Source organism: Rhinatrema bivittatum, chromosome 4, assembly GCF_901001135.1.
Source record: "Rhinatrema bivittatum chromosome 4, aRhiBiv1.1, whole genome shotgun sequence".
Classification (NCBI taxonomy): Eukaryota; Metazoa; Chordata; class Amphibia; order Gymnophiona; family Rhinatrematidae; genus Rhinatrema; species Rhinatrema bivittatum.
In genome coordinates, this window is record NC_042618.1 from 468,062,180 (window position 1) to 468,083,102 (window position 20,923).

Consider the following 20,923-nt stretch of genomic DNA (forward strand, 5'->3'; position numbering starts at 1 on the left):
CCCAGAGAAAAATCCCCTTCTAAGGCTCTACTTGAAAACGTAGCTTGAAAAAGAAAAAAAAAAAATGAAAGGACAAGTGCCATCACAGAAAAGACATTTCAGGTCACTGAGCGAGAGAGAGAGAGGAGATTCTATAGGGCACAACCAGGCCTGAAAGTGAAGCTCACTCATGAGTCAGGCTACGCGGAGTCTGATCTGGACCTCTCCGATTCGCTGCTAGTGCCCTTCCTGCTACCTGCACCGTGCCAGGGAAATCTTCCTCGGGGTGTCACAGGTAAGGGCAAGCTCTCAGCCTCGGGCCGGGATGAGTTCTAGAGCTTTCTGCCACCTTTTCTTGGTGCTCCCTGTTCTTCTCTCTCTCCGGAGGTAGTACAGAAGAGCCACTTTTATTAGCAACGCCATTCTTGTCTTTTCCTCCCTTAGCGCCGTGTCTAATTTTCTAGCATCAAGCTTTTTTTTTTTTTTTGGTTGTTGTTAGAATGGGACCATCCCAGCTAACGTCCTGTGTGTTAGCGCTCATGAGTGTTTTACACACACCATAGGATAAGAGTCATCTCTGCTCAATGCTCTGCCGCCGCCTCCTCCTCTGCATAATTTTTTACACCCCTTTGGCGTTAAAGGTCCCCAAAGGTGTGATGGGGGCATATTACACCATTCATTACCCACGGAATGACATCCTCGTAACAAAAAGGGTCTACTTAACTAGAGTGAAGGGGTGAGAATAACGCTCGGGCTTCTCTCAGACTTTAGCCACTGCAGCAGGTTCCCGTCTGCAACGGAAGCAAAGCCCCAACCACAACGGAAAGCACTCTTTTGTTATTTTCCTTGTTTAAAACGTTTCGAGCGCACGAGGCAGCAAAGTTAAACACCAGAGCTTGTTAGTACGCGGTTAACACCAAACAAAAGGCAAGGCCTTCGATGCAACAATTCTGCCCAACTGAGCAACCAGCCACAGCTTTAAGCTCCGCTAACATTTTTGGCTCCGGTGCGTCTCCGCGTTCCTCGGGTACAAGCAGCAGTTCATGAAAGTCTGAAAGCAAATTTTCTTCTGCCATTTCCTTACAAAATCATCTTCAGGTGTACCCAGCACAGAGTTTTGCCCAAATGTACAAACTAATACAATAACTGGCACAAAGTTTGAAGGGGATAGCAGATGCCGCACCTACGTTTCTTGGATTTATTTATTTTTTTTTTTGCATCCATTTCCCATTAGGAATATTTTCTCTTTTTAATGGCTTCTGCTCTGACTGCCAAATTCTTTGCACAGACGGTCAGGAGCACGATGAGGCCTCCAACAAGGAAGACGAGTAGCGGCCAGAGGCAGCAGTGCAAGAGGACGCTCCAGTCATGAGTGTGTCTCAGCAGCACATCGTCCGGCCTGCGGAGGAAAAGAGAGAGAGGTCAGCAGCATGAGGACACCGGGCCGATGTCCTGCCCCTAAGCCTGCAAATGAGACATCACCCAACCCAGCCCCAAATCTCTTTATTTCAGCATAAGACAGAAAACGTCTCAGCTGCTTTATCTTCAGACACTGAACAATCTCACGCTTCAGCAATTTTGCAGAACTGGACTTAGGGAACAGGGAATTAAGGAAAAAAAAAGATAAAGATGTTGTGTGTAAGAGATTTAGAAAAAAACCTCAAACAGCAGAATATTAATGTCGCTGAGGTGGAAATTTGGTGGCTGTAGATAAACCTTTAGTTGCACGTCACCTCTACTGCATAATATATACCATTAGACTCGGGGGACATACAGTTCTGCAGTTCAGGATGACCTATAACTGTCCTATTCTTTCATACCCTGCGTCTATATTTATGAATCTGAGTGGGGGGAGAGATTTTGGAGAGGAGGAGGTTGGAGCCTAACGGGTACATTTGAAAAGCCCGCATGCGTCCACGTGCGCGCAGTTCCTGTCTCATGCACATGGATGTACCGATTTTATAGCATGCGCGCGACGACAAGCTCATATTATAAAATCTGATACCCGCGCACGCGTGCACACGATTTTATATTGGCGCGTGCATGTGCGCAAGGGGGGGATTTTCTTAAAAAGCGCCCAGCGATGCAATTGGGATATCCCCAGTTCCCTATCCCCCTACCTGCTCTTTCTCCCTTTTCCCCTCTCCTTCCTGACCCCTAACCCCTCCCCCATTAGAATATTTTTTTGTTTTGCAACTTAACTTCATCTTCCAAGGTGAAGTGAGTTGCGCACGCTGGCTGGCTGCTGGTGCGCGAGTCACCGGGACAGTGCAAAATGGCGCTGTCCCAGCTGGCCTCCGATCCGCCCCTATTTGCTCTGCTGGCACTTCTGCACGTACCGGCAGATACATGCGTGGCCGGGCTGTTTTGAAAATGCTAGGATTTCCACGTGATGGCATTTTAAAATCGACCTTTAAGGGAGCAGGACCCATCCCTGGGTTCTAGGAAGATCCCACGAGGCCGCCTGTGTCTAGTCCAGAATTAGCCTCTCATTTGCTCTTATCAGAAGCCTTAGGGGGATTACGGACGCAGCTGGCTAAAAAGGACAATTTCCGGCCAGAAGGACCCTTTTTGATGATGGACTCAGGGCAACCAGTGAGCACCACCCAGTTTTCTCCTGGGCTCAGTGTGTGGTCCTGGAGCTAGGGGAGCCCTAATTGTGTTTGCCGTAATCACAGTGTAGAATATGTGTATACAAGGGAGGCTCTTTAAGATTTTGCAGCTGAATCCAGTGACTCATTCTGTTGTTTTTACTGTAGATACTGGAGAAGGGTAACTGGGATTTAACCATGAAGGTCGGTATAGAAAAATGTTAAATAAATAAATAAATAAATAAAAGTTTGATAAGCTGGAACCATGCAGCCATTGTATGGGACCAATGAGGAAAAGGCTGGTAGAAGAGGGTCAGAAGTTGGCAACAACTCCACCTCAGGTCAAAGCAGTTGGACGGTCACAGAGAGAAAATGTGACCTGCAGCATGATGCACTCCTTTGCTCTCCGAGCCTGATCCAATCCAACATCTTACCTGATTATTTTTTTTGAGCTGGTACCAGGAGAACAAAAAGAGCCAGCATCAGGGCTCTTTTTAATTTTATGTGCCCCTAGGAAGGCATAACTACCATTTTATTAATCACAATGAGGCATCTCAACCGGTTAGCCGCTCTAGATCGGTGTAGAGAAATCATCTAGGAGCCAAAAGCGCAGTTATTTACTTCCCCACACACAGCACATGCACCCAGTCCTGAGGCCAAATTAACATATGTGTGACAGTATAAATGGTTTTCTTCACCTTACACAGAGCCATTCTAGACTCTAGTGCCCTCTAATTACGGTGCATGTAGCACGAAACATCCATTGAATCGGCCAAAAATGTCTGCTAGTGCTTTGTTTATAATCCTTTTTTGCGACAATAAATCAGCCAACCAGCAGCTTTAATGTTCAGGCCAACAAAGAGAAAAATCAAATTAACAAAAACACTTTAAAATGAGGTATGGAGGGCTCTATAACGAGCCGATCTCGGAGTCGGAAGAATAAGCTGGTTGAGAAACAGTACTTGGAGACTGGCAGTCAACGGGATCGCCTTCACTATGGTGAAGGGATGAAAGTGACCAAAGCTAGACCCAGTCCTCTTCTATAAGTGCCAGTGGAGAAGGGGAAAATGGGGAAAATGGGCTTATTTACAGAGGACATGCACATGTTCTTCAGATCAGACATATCTAGGGCAGTAAATAAGATGAAAGAGGGCTACAAAAATTGGGAAGATGGTCAAAATTATGCCTATACTTTTGATCCCCCCAAAAATGCTAAGTCATGCATTTGAGATGCAGAAAATAAAGGGTCAAATACTTTTTTTTGGAGGTGAAGAGCTATCAGTCACCAAACAGGGAAGACATCAAAGGGTCGTCATCTCTGATGACTTCAAATCAGCCAGGGCGACAAAGCAGGCTGGAAAGCTAATAGTATACTTGAATGTATACAGAGAGGTGTCATTACTCGAAAAAGAAGTAATGCTACCTATCTACAAGTCTCCAGTGAGACCCCCACCATTGCTGGGGACCAGATCTACAAAACGAACACTGAACTAATAGAGGCATTTCAAAGGAAAGTCATCAAAATGGTATATGGCCTGCACTACAATCCATGCACGGAGAGACAGAAGGAAGGAAATGTGCTCTCTAGCAGTCTGCAAGAAAGTAGCGCTAGCTCACGTGTTCCACAGAATGCAACGCTCACGGACAAGGGGTCATCCTATAAAACTGAAGGAACCTCATAAGGAGAGTGATACACACGTATAGACTGCTGCAGATCGTCGCTCGAACTCCCAATGCCAAGACCTCGAAGATGCGCTTGAGATAGAATTCTAGCTTGCGGTCCTGAACATCCTTTAAGGCCATGGCTCCCACCACCAGAATAGTGGTGTGCTTAGTGACCGCCACCACAGAGGAATCCACCTTAGGGATTTTCAGCATTTCCAGGCAATCTTCGGGTAGAGGATAGAGCTTGTGCATAGCGCTCCCCACTCGGAGCTTCCCATTCCCGGAGAAGCATCAGCTTGTGCATGGGATGGAACAGAAAAGTGCATGGAAGAGCCCCGAGTCCCGCGTCCACGTGATCTGGCATTGCGGCTGAAGGCGCATCCACTGAAGGACTCTCAATGAGCGGCTCCAGCTCTTCCCTCTGAAATAAGCAGACTCGAGGGTCATCCCCTTCAATAGGCGGGGAGTGTCCCAGACAAATCCATATCAGGGTCCAGGTCTGGAGCCATAGGGGGAGCTGGACGATCCGGGGGGACGACGGGGGGGGACATCCCAAGGACCTCCCAGACTCCGATGGATCCCTGAGCATCCGGTGCAGTGGGGGCGGGCTCCTCCTCCTCCTGCAAACTCGCCAAATAAGATTTGTGCATTAATAGCACAAATTCTGACGAAAAATGCAGCCGGGATTTCCCAGGGGGGGGGGGGGGGAAGAAGAATGAACGTCCCTGCTGGCACAGCCGGGGAATGGGGCGTCCCGGGATATAGAGCAGCTATATAGGGGGAGTGACTGGACCACCAGTATCACCCCAAATCAACGGTCAGCGGGAAAGGAGCCTAGGCTGTATCACACAAGGGGCAAAGCCCCCTTAGTCTCCCCAAGAGCGAGGAGACAGCGCTGCCTCCTGAAGAAACAAAAGTCCAACCAAACTTTTTCCCTTTTTTTTTTTTAATATTAAGGAATACTTGCTTGATCCTGACAGAAATAGAAGAAAGGAAAGCCCAGTGGGTAAAGACTAAGTGAGAAAGCCAGGGAACCGCAGGGTGAGCTGCCGGCATCTGCTGGAGACAGACAAATACTGAAGGACTGCAAGGTAGGGTCTGTCCTGTTATAGGATAGCCTCACCGTTTTGGTCTGTCTCCATCTGCTGGACAGGAGGCTCAACCCGCGGTCTGGACTGATCCGGGTACGTACAGGGAAACACAATTAATGCGACTCCAACATTGCCCTATGCTTCCACTGCAAGAGGAAATGTGGGACAAAGGATTTGCATTCACAAATAAGCGTGGGAGTAGCTTGCTTGTTGCGGTGGTTACTACCCCAAACCAATTAAGCCTGATACTTCACTTTGAATACATATATAGCACAGCTCACTGCTTCGATGGCAAGGGGGAATGAAGATAAGAGGATTTACAGTCAGACAACTACCAACTAGGATTGAATTACACAGTCTGGGTAAACAAATAAGCGTGGGAGTAGCTTGCTTGTTGCGGCGGTTACTACCCCGAACCAATCAAGCCTGATACTTCACTTTGAATACATATACAGTCAGCTCATTGCTTCAACGGCAGGAGGGAATGAAGAAAAGATTATTTATATTCAGACAACAACCAACAAGGACTAAATTGCACAGGCTGGGTAAATAAATAAGCATGGGTGTAGATTGCTTCTTATGATGGTTACTACCCCTAACCAATTAGGCTTGATACTTCACTTTTATGCAGCTCCAGCACTGCTCTCTACATCAATGGCAGGGGGGGGGGGGAAGGAAAATTAGAACCAAAAAGTTACCAATAAGAGCCCTGACCTCAGCGGTCAGAGTAACAGATACGTATGAGAAAAATAACTGTGAAAGCTTGCTGGGCAGACTGGATGGGCCGTATGGTCTTCTTCTGCCGTCACTTATGTAATATTTTGGAAAAAATATTACATAATGTATAAATGAAACTATATACATACAATCAGAAAATGTTTTAAATATATTGAGATACCAAAAATACACAAATTATTTCATAGAATATGCACACATACCACACTCATACTTTAACAACATTAAGATTAGTGCATATCCATTAGGCAAATCAACTTAAAGTGTAGATTAAACTGAATTTAATCCATTTACAAAAGTTTTTAACACAGAGCCAATGTTGAAATTCAGACTTGAAGAACCTCCGACAAGGATCCTCGTTTCACCTACTGCCTTTCCCAGGGGAAGTTTGAACATTGACCACCATAAGACAAGTCAGTGAGATTGGAGCCAATATTATCTGTCTCGAGGAGCACTATTTCCGTGAAGCTACTGGACAAAAGAATGACAGAAATCGATTTTTAGTCATGTGCAATATATGTGCTAATAGTAAAGGATTCTCCCTGCCAAAAGCAACTTTCACTATACATGTGTACATATTGTCAGGCAACCAAGGACAAATAAATTGATTTTAGTTCCCACTGTACCGTCTGTCAGGGAGAAAGGCAAGCTTTTACAGAACTTTAAGCGCGGTTCGCTCGGCCGTTGGGATAACGCTATTCAAGATCAGTTAATTAACTGGTGGATTCATGCTGTGTCAAGCGCAATAGCGTCCTATTGCTGATCCATTGGGATGATACCAATTTTTGAAAATCCTAATTGATAGGAAATTATTTACTGTTGTTAACCTATATGCCCCAAATAATAGTCAGAATACTTTTTTACAAGGGTTGCCCATTATCCCCCATCCTGTTCGCTCTCTTTGTAGAACCATTTACTACCAGAATCAGGGAGACGGATCAGATTGAGAGAATAGTTCTAGGGACGTCACAACTTAAACTATCATTATTCGCAGATGACATCCTCATGACCCTTACTAATCCCCTTAAGTCCTTACAAGGAGTAACTGCAGAAATACAAGCATTTAGCAGCTTCTCTGGATTTAAAATTAATCTGGATAAAACTGAACTACTGAATGTCTCAGCTGACCCATCAGTAATCCAGACGGTGCAGAGGAGCTAACCCTTTAAGATAGCAACCAACTCGCTTAAATATTTAGGAGTGCATATTGGTCCAGATGTTCGGAAGCTATTTCACCGTAACTATACCCCTCTTATTGGCGCATTAAAACGTGACCTTCAAAAAATGGGATCGAGAATCATATTCCTGGCTGGGACGGATGGCCATAGTGAAAATGAACGTATTACCTAGACTCCTATATCTGTTTAATACTCTACCCGTTTTTATTAGTAGCGCCATTTTACGATCTAGGCAAAAGATTTTATTTGATTTTATCTGGCACAGACGGCCTCTGCGGGTTGCTAGATGACTACTTTACCAACCAAGGGATAGAGGAGGCCTCGGAGGGCCTAACTTGGAGCATTACTACGCAGCAGCTCAGCTGATCGCCATCACCGATATGCATAGAAAAGGCTATGTAAAACAGTGGGTACAGTTTGAAGAATATTTACTAAGGGGGGGGGGGGAACTCCACTGGTGGTGATGCTTTGGCAACCGCGTGATACATGGCCTCCCCAAGGGAAGCAGGCTATGGCCCTAGAAACAACCATGAAAATATGGACCAAGTGGAAAATGCGTTTAGTCGGCACTAGGACTTATTTTTATTCCAGGGCAGAGCAACAGCTCCTTTCATACCTGGCAGGCGAAAGGAAATCACACTATAGAACATTTATGTCCTGGCTAGAACTGCAACAGTTGTACCGGCTTCCACCAGTGGATTTCCTGGCGGGCAGCCAGATCACTCATTCTCTACGTATGCCTTCCATTTATAAATCTTTGTCGATGGGCAAAACATTCTTAGAACATTTATGTGAGGACACAGATAAAAAGAAGGGGGTGATTTCCAAACTGTATGTCTTATTAATGGGTATCGAGACTCAGCCATTTACCCATGTTATGAAATGGGAAAAGGATCTGGGAAGCACTATCAGCCCCGATGATTGGACACAGATATATATATATATATATATCAGCCCGTAGGTGTTCTGTGTCGGCTACACTCCAGGAGAACTGTTATAAACTCATCACTCGGTGGTATATAACACCGCACACACTACAACAACGACTCCCCCACATGAGTGATCGCTGTTGGAGAGCCTGTGGCCAACTTGGGACATTCCTTCACATGTGTTGGCACTGTGACAATGTACAGCCACTATGGAAAAAGGTTGCGTTGTGGATCGAGAATAGTTTAGGCATACATGGAATACAAGACCCATTCCCTTGGAGAAACAACACAGAGCATTCTGTCAACAAGTCTTTATTGTCACCAGGATCACAATAGCCAGCCTTTGGAAGCAGACTGAGGTGCCATCTTTAGCTATGGTACAACAAAGTACATTTCTACTGTAAAATGGCTGCCAGCACAGCGGAACTACACGACTCTTCCTGTAAGTTCAGAGAGACATGGACACCGTACCTACAATGGGAAACCGGGCAGTCCGGCTCAAAGCTTCCTTCTGCATTGGGTGATACCACCTGCATTTAAGGGACTGAACAACCCTACACTTAGACTTTACAGGTTCTCACGTTCCTTGTTGCCAACTGCAAGTTTGCTGACTCATTACGGTTACAATTTGGCTGTGCTCATGGATGGGGGGGGGGGATGTGGGGAAATAGGGGAGCCAGTTCTGTATATCGTTGTTCTTATTGTTCTCAATGTTATCCCCTTGTTACGCAATGGTTCATTGTTCATGACTTCTCGTTTGCTTGCTCCACTTTTGAAATTTAATAAAATTATAAATTGAAAAAAAAAAAAGAGAGAGAGATACTAGAGTTAACCCAGGCACTTACCCAGGGACGTAGTTATTGTCGGGACTCGGTCTCTGGACCGGGCCTGGGTGTAGGCAGGCACCCAGGCTTCGGGACCCGGCCAATGCACCAGGACCTGGCATCAGACCTTGGTCTAGGACGAGGCACTGGGCCAAGGCCGATGTGTGAGAACCAGGCCTCGAAGCTTGGGCTTTGTGTAGGATGTAGGCCGAGGTCACAATCACCTATCACAGCCTGGGCCTTTGCAAGGCTGAGGCCTCGTCAGCAGATCCCCCCAGACCGGGTAAGTAAGAGCTGGGGAGGATCCTGGTGGGAGGGATGGGTGGTGGGGGCTGGCAGCCTGGGGAAGCCCCGTTTCTCTTTCTTTTTAATGCATCTTTGGGGGGGCTATTTTTTTTTTTATATTTATTTCATTTTGTAAACTAAAGAAAATGAAATAAACAAACAAAATGAAATTTGGGGGGGGGGGGGGAACACCCCAGTAACGAAATTAAACAAAATGAAAATTTTTACTCCTATGTTTTTTTATTTATTTATTTTCTAAAATCAGGCCTGCAGACCTAGCCAAATTTGTGGGGGCAAGGCCACAAATAGATTTGACAAAAAAAGGCAAGAGGTTCACATTGAAACAGATATGCCTTTTTGAGGCAACTTATGTTCCCTACGTCCTCAAACGTGGTTTGAATAAAAGGCAAAACCAACAAAAAAAGGATTTGGGAAGACGTTATGAAGCAGGACATGCTCCGCTAGCCAGTCCAAGTCACTCTGACCTCAAACCTCTGAGGCCTAGGGAACGATTTAGTTCAGGACCACAATTCCAGGTGGTTTCTTATATTTTAGACCACGCTCCATACTACTTTGCGTCTTGAATTGGGTGATCAGGACGCCATGCAGGCAATGTCCTTCACAACCCGATAAAAATTAGAAATCCTCAGTGAGATGACAGGAGGAGTGGAGGCAAGATTTGCAGCTTTTGGGTTTGAGTTTCCTGAAATCAGGTCAAGAGACTATTTCACCCATCCAGTCCTACCCAGAACAGTATATATGCTTGGAATTATGACCGTACCATATTATGCTTACCTTTTTCATCTGATGCTAACCACAACCAGAGGCTGCTGTGTAATTTTATAAAATTGCAACACCTACTGTCGAGTAAACCATGAATGATTAGTAAAGCAGTTGTGGTGAAAAATAATCAAACCATAGGTTAGGTGCATCATTAAATAATAATGCGCTAGCTATCCATACAACCCAATGTAATATATGTGTAACATACCTCTAGGAACTAGGGCAGAGAAATGTTGAATCATCATTGTGACATGAAAAGACTGACAATAGAGTGCTGTCTCTTTAAGAGCTGAGGGGGGGGAAAGGAGATTCAAAATTGGATTGTATTGAGCGTGTGCGAACAGATCACTGCTCAGCTTGAACAGAGTTCCTGCCCTGCTCTGAACTAATAAATATTATCTGTGCTGATTAAGGTGAGCAGCCCTCTATAATTGTATTCATGTGTAATGTATTTATGTTAGTTAACATTGTTTTGAGATGTATTGAAGTTGTTTTTTACTTTACCTAAAGAGATTTATAAAAATTGGATTGTATTGAGCATGTGCGAACAGATCACTGCTCAGCTTGAACAGAGTTCCTGCCCTGCTCTGAACTAATAAATATTATCTGTGCTGATTAAGGTTCTCTTTTCTGGAACCCTGCTGTGGACGACTTGGGAGTAGTTGAACTGTGCCCTGTCAGGATTTGAAGCTCTTCTTTTGGATAGAGGCTGCTGTATTGTGGATTTGGCAGTTGAAGCAGCAGTACTGACGCCCTCTTCAGCTCTAAATTCAAATGGACACACAGTAGGGTACAATCTGGGACTTTGCTTGTTCAGAGACTGCTTAAGGTCGGGTGCTATATCACATGCTGATTCTGGTTGAAATACTTAACATGAGTTATGACAAAGTTGAGTTTTCTCTTGTACTATATACATGTGTTTATATGACAAATGCAGATGCTTAGGAAGTGAACAGATTTATTTCAGTCATTCATTCCAGTAAAGACAAAACTGTTACTCACTAAAGAGCGTGTGGATTCATTTCTGATACTGGGTTGGGAATCAAAGTGCAGGTTTCAGACACAAGGAGTCATAAAGAAAATTGAACTTCAAGGGTTACATACGCATACTGTTAAAACAAATAGAAATATGATTTTCTATTAACTGATAAGATTTTTAATAATACAAATTATATTTTTTTAATGTATTTTTTGACTTGGCAGCCTCCTCCTGCTCTCTTGGACTTCCAGCTGAACTGGAACCAGCCTTTTTCTGTTGAGCTACGTACGATGCCTTAAACCTTGATGTGAAATTGTTTGCCCTCACCTCCCACTTAGTCTTCCCCAAGCCATCACAGCAATAGTCCTTGGCAGACAAAGGGCCCTGCACCGCAGCTCCCTCCAGAACACGGAATCGCGGACCTTGAACGTAGCTCCTTGGGTCACTGGAGAGCGACAGCAGAGACCTCCTTTCTGCTCCCACCGCCTCTAAGGGTCTATGAACTCTGCCTAATCGTCAGGGTAGATAACACATTGAAATCGTCGGCTCAGTGTGCTGCGGCAGTCAAAAAAGCAAACAGAATGTTGGGAATTATTAGGAAGGGAATGGTTAATAGAACGGAAAATGTCATAATGCCTCTGTATCGCTCCATGGTGAGACCACACCTTGAATACTGTGTACAATTCTGGTCACCGTATCTCAAAAAAAGATAATTGCGATGGAGAAGGTACAGAGAAGGGCAACCAAAATGATAAGGGGAATGGAACAGCTCCCCTGTGAGGAAAGACTAAAGAGGTTAGGACTTTTCAGCTTGGAGAAGAGACGGCTGAGGGGGGATATGATAGAGATGTTTAAAATTATGAGAGGTTTAGAATGGGTAGATGTGAATCGGTTATTTACTCTTTCAGATAATAGAAAGACTAGGGGGCACTCCATGAAGTTAGCATGGGGCACATTTAAAACTAATCGGAGAAAGTTCTTTTTTACTCAACGTACAATTAAACTCTGGAATTTGTTGCCAGAGGATGTGGTTAGTGCAGTTTGTATAGCTGTGTTTAAAAAAGGATTGGATAAGTTCTTGGAGGAGAAATCCATTACCCGCTATTAAGTTCACTTAGAGAATAGCCACTGCCATTAGCAATGGTTACATGGAATAGACTTAGTTTTTGGGTACTTGCCAGGTTCTTATGACCTGGATTGGCCACTGTTGGAAACAGGATGCTGGGCTTGATGGACCCTTGGTCTGACCCAGTATGGCATGTTCTTATGTTCTAAGCATCCAAAACGCTGGCAGTATCAAAAAGCAGTCCCAGCTCAGGAATCTAACCAAGGTTCCCTGCCAGCGAGCCTCCAAGCCAGCCCTACAAATATTATTTATTTTAATTTTGTGATGGCAGAAGAAGGTGGCTACGTTCTTCCCAATCCATCAAACAGCCATCCTGCCATGCACCAAGGTCGCTGTTGATTACCCCCTAAGCTGAGGTTTGATTGTAGCATGAACTTGTCTCATTGCCGGGATGACTTTTGAAGGTGATAAATGCAACACCACATCCTCTGTTATAAGTGCTAGGGATGTGCATTCATTTTAACCAAATTTGAAAAATGCTACGAATAAGGGCCAATTCACTTTTTCCAGGGAAGGGGGGGGGGGGGGGGGAACGGGACAAATTAAGGTGCCTTCGAATTAAAGAAATCCTATTTGTTTAATTTGGTTAAAATCTCCCATCAGGCCTACACCTATGCCCGCATAGGCAAAGGCCCAAAGCAGGGGGCCACAGCCTTGCCCAAGCATAACGAGGGGTCTCGGCCTAGGCCCAACGCTAGTACCTTGGCTAAGATCCGAGCAAAGGACCAGGTCACCCCAAAAAATGATGCCGGGGTCAGGAAATTTTGCCACCTCACTTACCTGATCCATCAGGGATCCGAAGCCAAGATGGGTCTCGATGCCTGGGCCTCGGCTCAAGCCCAGGCCTGACACCGGGGCCCAGCCTGGAAAACAGGTCCCAATGCCTGCCATACAGCAAAATGGCGTCCTCCACTAAGAAGGATGCGCCGGTGTTCATTTACTGTGACGCATCCCCAGAGAATGGTATGATTTGAAGAAAGAAAAGGAGGATCTGGCCTCAGGGCCTCTAGGCTGAGGCCTAGGTGTTGGGCCCAGGTGACGGAACCTAAACTCTAGATTGGGCTCTGGGCTCTGGTCTAGGCCCAGGTATCAGGACCCAGCATCAGGCCTGAGCCAAGGACCAGGCGTCGGCAGCTGGTCTCCAGGCCGTGGCATTGGGCCTGGACCCGGTCTCCAGCGTGCACTTTGGTCTAGGCTGAGCCACAGGCATCAGGATCCAGTCACTGGACTGGGCCCTGGCATCAGGCCAGGGCCTGGGCTTTGGCCCGGGTGTCGGTACCCAGCTGAGGCAGAGGCATTGGGACCAGGCCTCCAAGCCTCAGGCTTGGGTACAGCCTAGGCTGAGGTTGCAGTGACCTATCGTGGCCTAGGCCTGCACAAGGCCGAGGCTTCAGCCTGGGCCTAGTCCTTGCCAGCGGATCCCCACTGGATTGGCTTAAGTGGAGCTGGGGGGGGGGGGGGGGGGGGGGAAGGGTCCATTTTCTTTTAAAAGAAACGAATTAAACATTAAACAAAACAAAGTTTGTGGGGTAAAAACCTCAAAAACAGAACAAAAAACATGAAATACATTTCCCCCCCCCCCCCCCTGCACAGTCCTAGTAAGTGCTAGCAGCAGTGCCCAGGTGGCAGCGATAGTGCAGCTGATGACAGGCAAGGATCACTGCCTGTACAGGTGCTAATCTGACACCTCCCCTTCCTTCATGCACGCAGCCTGCACCACTCTCGCGCCTTGCTTTGCCAACAGACTGAACAAACTGCAAAAGAAAGTAAAAATGGCTTTACATTCTTTTTTTTAATGCACATCTACAGTTCAAGAGCCTTCCAAGGTGCTCCGATTGATTAAATCTGGCTAAGAAATGTAGGAAGTCGCTGGAAAGGACTAATAGTATGCCTGCATTCACCAATGCTGACAAATTTCACTTACGAGTGATGAGTACTAATCGGTAGCACATCTTCACCGGCAGAATGGCATCATGGCTTGATTCTTTCTGGCAGGTGCTTTAAAAACATTTTCCATCTATTTTCGTAACCTCCTGCCTGATAAAGGAATAAACAAACTAGGTTTATGTTCTTCTAGGCTAGGAGCAGTGGGTGGGGGAACGGTGGGTCCCCCAGGGGCCAGAAAGCGGTTGGGTCTTCAGGATATCCTAATAATAAATATCAATGAGACCGATTTGGATACAATTAAAGCAGTGCAGGCAAACTCAGCAAGGGACATCTTGAAAATCCCACGAGGACGAAAGGTTCCCCACCCCCCCTGGGGCCGACAGCTTACAGCAAGAGCAGAGGCAAGGAAGGTCTCCGTCCTCTTCCATTAAACCCCCCCCCCCTTCCCTCCCCCAATTCCTGCGGCGGGATACGCTTCCTCCGCTGGTACAGAGGCAGCGTTTTTAAAAAGACTCAGCACAGTTCTGCCCGTCACTGAATTCTGAGCACCTGCCATTTACAATTATTACATTTCCTGCTACATTACTTCTTCTGCATGTCTTGGCTTGCAATGCTTACTAATAACATGAGATTATTTCAAAAATCTGCAGCAAAACATGCCTACTGATCCTCGATACGTGCGGACGATGAACAGACGCTCTGCGCGTCTTTACAAGTTTTTATAACCCCGAAGGAAATAGCAGGCAGCGTTCGCAGCACCGGGTTTGGGTGGTGGGAGCTGGGCAGGTCGCGGCCATTGTGCAAAGGTGACACCCCCCCCCCCCCCGTGGCCAGACTCGGGGTGCAAAGCACCAGGTTGCAGAAGGGACCACGGACCCTGGCCGAGGACACGTCGCTGCACAGCTGTACTGGGCTGTTTCCATCTGCATATTATTGCCGTCACTCCAAGCTGTAAATGAAATGCCAGGGACCACCCTTCCCTATGCGCTCTTTTCACAGAGCGGGGGAGATGAGAGGAGGACACAAGCTGGCACAGAAGTACCTTTGAGCCATCTCCTTACAAAGAAGCCGTATTTTATTGCATTTTTAGTTGCCTTATATCTGTATGGATTAGGTACAGACTGCTTTGCATCTGCTGGCCGTGTTACTCTGCTGTGGGACTTGGAGGAACAAGCATTTTGCTTTGACCGCGGATCGTTTTATTTCAAGCTGCTTAATCTTACAAGGCAGTAGCAGGCATGCAAGTTTGTAAAATAAGTGAGAAGAAAGGAAGAGGTGAGAAAAGTCGGTGGGATTTCTAGACCAGTGGTCCCCCAAAGGCTGAGCAGGGGGCTTGGGATGGGGGTTAAGATCGGACCACGGCAGCTGTTGGCAGGTAAAGGCCCCTGCTCTGACAGAGCCCCAGGTTCTCTCTCTGTCCTCTCTCTCCCTCGCACTCACCACCGCTCCGCGTGTGCATAGCTTCTGTCACCGTTTTGGTTGCCGCCAGCGCTACCGGTAGGTGATTGCAGGCACCTACTATCCTCGCAGATAAGTGAGACTGACAGGCAGAGCTTGAGAGGGCCACCCCATCACGGGGGGACATTCCACCCAAAAAAATGCAACACCAAGACAACGACAGCTTGGGCTGCACACAGGAGCCAACACTATCACAGCTGGGGAAGACATCTTTTGGCTACGAAGCAAGGCTGTTTTGCAGTGGGCTTGCGAATTTTTGGGACCCGGTGGCTCCCGGGGTGGGCTCTGGTTTGGGAGAGGGAGGGGACAGCGTGGTGACCCATGCACTGGCAGACGCCGATTTACCTTTGATGCTGATTAAAGTAGCAGACGAAGGGCTGAGAGCCGACGTCTTCCCTCCAGTACTTCTGGTGGTGCAGCACGCTTTCGGAATTCTTTTGGTTGTCTCTTTCGCACGGGGGAATGTAGGAGCACTGTGAAGAGAACCCAGAAAACTGCTGTTATTTCCATGCGGGATGACACGGGACGCATGTCCCTGCTGATTCTCTCATTCTTCCAAGCAAAGAAGGGGAAATGTTTCATTGGCACGCTGGCTGCTTTTGTATCCGCGTACCTTCCAGCTCATTCCCAAAGGGATACCTGTGGGCAGCAGAACGTGGGCCAAACACCACGTGCACATGTAAAAATCAAAGGGTAAGCGTGTGCATTTTATCTTAAACGAGGGACACTCTATGAAAGGAACTGGTAGAAAAATTCTGTTCAACAAGAAAACTCAAAAAACTCAAGCCAATCCTTCATGCTAGCGACTTTAGAAGAGTCCTACAAGCCCTCATCCTATCTAAACTAGACTATGCAAACGCACTCCTCCTAGGCCTACCTAAGAATACCACAGCCCCATTACAGCCGCTACAAAACGCAGCCGCGCGCATATTAACAGACGCACGCAGAAAGGAACACCTCACACCCATCCTCAAAAACAACTTCGCTGGCTCCCTACCTCCTCAAGAATACAATTCAAGACCCTTACCCTCATTCACAAAGCCATACACGATCCAAATATGCTCTGGTTCACAGACACGCCGCATATCCGTCCCACTAGAACTATACACACTCCCTCTCCAAAACTCTCCCAACTCACAGCCACCAAACAACGCTCCCTCTCATTGGCTGGACCTCCCTTGTGGAACTCAATGCCTACCCAGCTACGCCTTGAGACTTGCCCAAAGAAATTCAGACAGAAACTTAAGACTTGGCTAGTCACACTCGCCTCTGATTAACACCTGCACCGCTCCCCTTCTCTGTCTGCCCCACACACTCGCCCTCCCACCCCCTCCTAGTCCTCTCCCACGTAATTGCATTGAATGCACCGCTTACCCCCCACCCTGCTTTATCCCCCCCCCTTCTCCTTTTCACCCCTCGCTCCTCTGCTGTATATCTACTCCCATCCTCCTAACGCTGCAGCTCTTTGCCCCCTCCCCTCGCACATTGATTGTATATAATTTTGTTTTTTGCATTTATTATCTGTTCACAAATTCCTTTGTCTACCCCCACCCCCCTAGTTCTCATATCAGTTGTAAAGCCACTTTGGCTGAATTCTCGTTGTATGGAAACCGACATGATGATTTTCTTAATGAATGTCGGTATATAAAAAACTATAAATAAATAAAATTAAACACATTTAAGAAAAAAGTTCTTTTTTTTTTTTTTCCAATTAATGCATAATTAAGCTGTGGAATTTGTTACTGGTCAAGGTTAACAGAACATTTACAAAAGGTTTGGCTAAGTTTCTGGAGGGCAGGACCATTAGCAGGTATTAGCCCAATAGCCTTGTGGGTTTCCATCTCTTCTGGAGGGGCGAGCAACAGGAAATCAACTTGTTGCAATGTAAAAATAAGCAGTTCATGCCTTATTTGTTATGTTTCGATGTAAACCGATGTGATATTTCGATCGAATGTCGGTATATAAAAAAGAAACAAACAAATAAACGACCCATTCAAAACTTGCCAAATGCTTCCAGCCAGGTGATCTGAGACAGGACACTGGTTTGGCCCAGAGTGGCACCTCTTATGTTTTCAGGTTCTCAGTTTCTAATAAAATTGAGGTCTGCATCTTTCCAGTTTTTCAAAAACAAAAGAAACTGGAAAAACAGCACAGTGCAATGTGTGAAGAATACATACACTAAAGCATAATGCTCTATTACCAATTTCAATGACTTTCTTTTTCAATTCTTGCAGCTTCTTTCTACATTCTTCTGAACTCCTGACACTGCCAGAGTACACAAGTGCCTTGCATGCAATGGGATGTGATGGCTCAGGCGGAGGGTGACACTGTTTGTGAAATAGCAGCTCATGCAGACTACGAACCAATCAAATGCATAGGGCAATCTGCTGAGATAATACTGGATTCCCTCCGAGTTTACTGCATCACACACACCCCTTAGCAATCTTCTATTTCAGGCGGCAAAGAGGATTCTACAGACATCAATGTGTGCACACAAGCCCACAGGGAACCAAAATAAATGACAAATTCCACCTCTGCACAATAGTTTTTTGTTTTTTTTTCCTGAAAGAATCCTGCACTTTTATCAGTCTGCTCTGTCTCTTCTAGGGCTTCAATGATTCCAGTCCCTTAATTTCAGGAAAATATTCAGAATACTGCCAAGTACCTTGGTCGCTCCATGCAAAACACAATCAGAATTCAGAAAGCAGAAAAGGTCTGCAGGGAGGAGTCATTATCAGGGACCTGTGCAGACTAACAAAAAAGCAACACCATGTCAGTACAGTACCCTTAAATACAAGGCAACTCCTTGCTTAGAGGGGTCCCAGTGTTAAATGAAACCTCCCTCTCCCTAAAGGTAAAATCCTTAAGAAGTGCCAGTGAAGTGGCCCGCGGGCCACTGCTGGGATTTCAGCTCTGCCTGTCTCGGGGCCCTTCACAGCTCCTCCCTTACCTTGGGGTTGCGCAGGAGCTGCGCCTCGTCCTGGTGCAGCAGGGCCGGGGCCCGGGAGCGCGCGTGCGTGACGTAGACCTGCAGGCACGGGTAGCGCGCGGTGCCCCCGCAGCCCGGGCCGCAGCGGAAGGTGCACGGGAAGCTCTCGCCGGGCGCCTGCCGCACCGCGCGCACCGTGCAGTTGGCCGCTTGGCCCCGGAGCTCGCGCAGGGCGGGGCCGAGCCAGCAGAAGCCCAGGACGAGGAGCGCCGCCAGGCCGCAGCCCATCAGGCAGAAGCCGAGCCGCAAGCTTCTGTCTTCGGCTTCCGAGTAGGCGTTCGCCGCCCGCATCTTGGCCATCGCTTCCCCTCCTCCGCGCTGCGGGCAAAGTTTAACAAAGGAACGAAACAAACGAAAAGCAATCGGGAAAAAAAAAGCGACAACTCCGCCACGGGCAGGCTCCACTTCTATAATCGCTTTCCACCAGTCTTAAAAAAAGAGGCCCCCGCCTCTCTCCCTGCCAATGGTCGGAGCTGCCGCCGTGCCTGATCCTCTTATCGATTAGCGCCCGGGAATCTCTTTTCTGATTAATGGTAAAAGAGGCGCGCTCGCTTTAGCGCGTTGCAATGAGCTCTGGAAAAGTGGGGCGCACTCCCCCTGAACGACGGCGGCGGCGGCAGTAGAGGTTTGCCCGACCTGGCCAGCAACTTCCCGCACCAGCTGCGCTCATTGCCCTAAAGCCCAAACAGATTTAAAAAAAAAAAAAAGTCAAGAATTAATCGTCGCTTTTTTAGGTGCTGGTTTTGAAAATAAGCAAACAGTTCGGTTTGCAGGCTTTGGGCACGGTTCTCCTCAAGCTGACCTGCGAGAAGGCAAACGGCCCCTCCTGGTTCTTTTGCTTTATCCCCCCCCCCAAAAAATACATTCTCTACCCAACGCTAGATAAGAGTTTACTGCTGCAGTTTTACGCCAAACAGCATTTACCTGACCGACAGCAATTCTAAACTGCACCCAACCCCGTCACCGTTATAATCTTGTTCTAAATAATTAAGCTGGCGGTCAGTCCCCTTGCCTTAGAGTTTGACACGCAGCAAGTTTTTTGTTTTGTTTTTTAATGGCTCATTTTCCCCTCGCCTCGTCTACAGCTGGAACGTCGCCCCCCGGTCCTTCCGCAATACAGGAAAGCCATTTGGCAACGGTAGGAGCCTAATCCTAAAAGCGTGCAAATGCCGAGGTGACCTACATTCACCGTCCGACAGCCCCGAGCCGTCACCGCCTCCCATCTCTGCCATCGGAAGCGAGGGGTGGGGGAGGAGCCGCTCCCGTCCTCAGCCTGATTTCCGCGCCCTGGCCTCGTTGGACCAATGCAGGAGTTTGAATCTTGCTACACTTCTGATTTTAGCGTTTTACCTTGACTTGCACGAGAAGGCTGGGACTTCATGGAGGTTTTACATTTAAAAGGAGAAAAAAAAAAAAAAGACTGATGACCCTTCACTAGGCAAAGGCAGCTAACGCAGGACAAGAGCTATGGGCGCAGTGATTGGACTTGAACTGTTAAAGATTCTCCCACACACCATGCATTGTGCTTCAGACCATAGCAGGGGGCCTGTGCTGCTTCTGCCTGGTTTATTATCCCCCTATTCCCTTCCATGTCTCTCTCTCCCCCTTCTCCTTACCTCCCCCTCCCAAAACTTTCTTCCCTCACTGATTGATTACAGGCTTTCCCCAATCAGCTAGGGATCCACTTACCTTCAGCAATACAGTGCAAACCCATCCACCCACCCACCCATCCATGGTAAAAGAGGACTGGACAACTCTGGCTCTGAAGTGCCACACTCAGATCCGGTTTTCAGGACATTCGCACTGAATATATGAAGTTTAGTTACATGCACTGCCTTCACTGAATATGCATGAGATAGATTTGGAGCTAATGTGGAGCTCCTGAAACCAGGCTTGTTCGTGGCTCTCAAGAACCAGAGTTGGCCACCCCTGTTCTAAACAAAGCAAAATACAGGGGGATCAGAACTAACCTTTCTAGCAGTGCTTCCCATGCATCTCCTGGAGGCACAGCTGTCCCAGCAGGCTTGCCACAGTGAAGATGCAGGAGTGATTTGCATCGCTCTCATACCTCTACAATACAGATGTCCTGACACCCTGGCCCGTTAGCTTTGCCTGCATTCCTCACACCAAAAATCACAAAACCACCTTACAGGGCTGGCGGAAGACGAGGCCTAGGTCTAGGGCACGCGAGCCGCGTGCAATCTCCACTCCTCTTTGGCACCGCATGCCACATGGCTCGTGCCCCCTAACTGGGGGTGGTGGAGCGACAAGAGGGGGAGGGGCAGGCAGGTGCAAGGCAGCTTCCTAGGGCACCTAATTCCCTCGCACTGGCCCTGATGCCTTAAACATAGGGGGGGGGGGTCTTATCTGCCACCACATTCTCGCTTTCTTTGCCGTCAGAAGCCAGCAGCCCTGCATCACCTC

At 47.3% G+C, this 20,923-nt stretch overlaps 1 protein-coding gene across 1 annotated transcript; it reads right to left on the reverse strand.

Annotated features, from left to right (window-relative positions):
- Positions 1 to 435: 435 nt before the first annotated feature.
- Positions 436 to 19,672, reverse strand: KCNMB4 (potassium calcium-activated channel subfamily M regulatory beta subunit 4). The gene is made up of 3 exons (XM_029597185.1): positions 18,461 to 19,672; positions 15,856 to 15,983; positions 436 to 1,378 (listed from the first exon to the last, which is right to left on the reverse strand). Exons 1-3 carry the CDS (start codon positions 18,797 to 18,799, stop codon positions 1,210 to 1,212), a joined length of 636 nt encoding a protein of 211 aa, XP_029453045.1. The 5' UTR covers positions 18,800 to 19,672; the 3' UTR covers positions 436 to 1,209.
- Positions 19,673 to 20,923: the final 1,251 nt, after the last annotated feature.

Bases quoted from the DNA above. Each gene is read 5' to 3' on its own strand.
- KCNMB4 (XM_029597185.1), bottom strand. From the start codon at position 18,799: ATGGCCAAGATGCGGGCGGCGAACGCCTACTCGGAAGCCGAAGACAGA. The intron at 15,984-18,460 runs GTAAGGGAGGAG...TTCTCTTCACAG, and splicing joins AGCTCCTGCGCAACCCCAAG to TGCTCCTACATTCCCCCGTG. The intron at 1,379-15,855 runs GTAAATCGGCGT...TTTCCTCCGCAG, and splicing joins TACTTTAATCAGCATCAAAG to GCCGGACGATGTGCTGCTGA.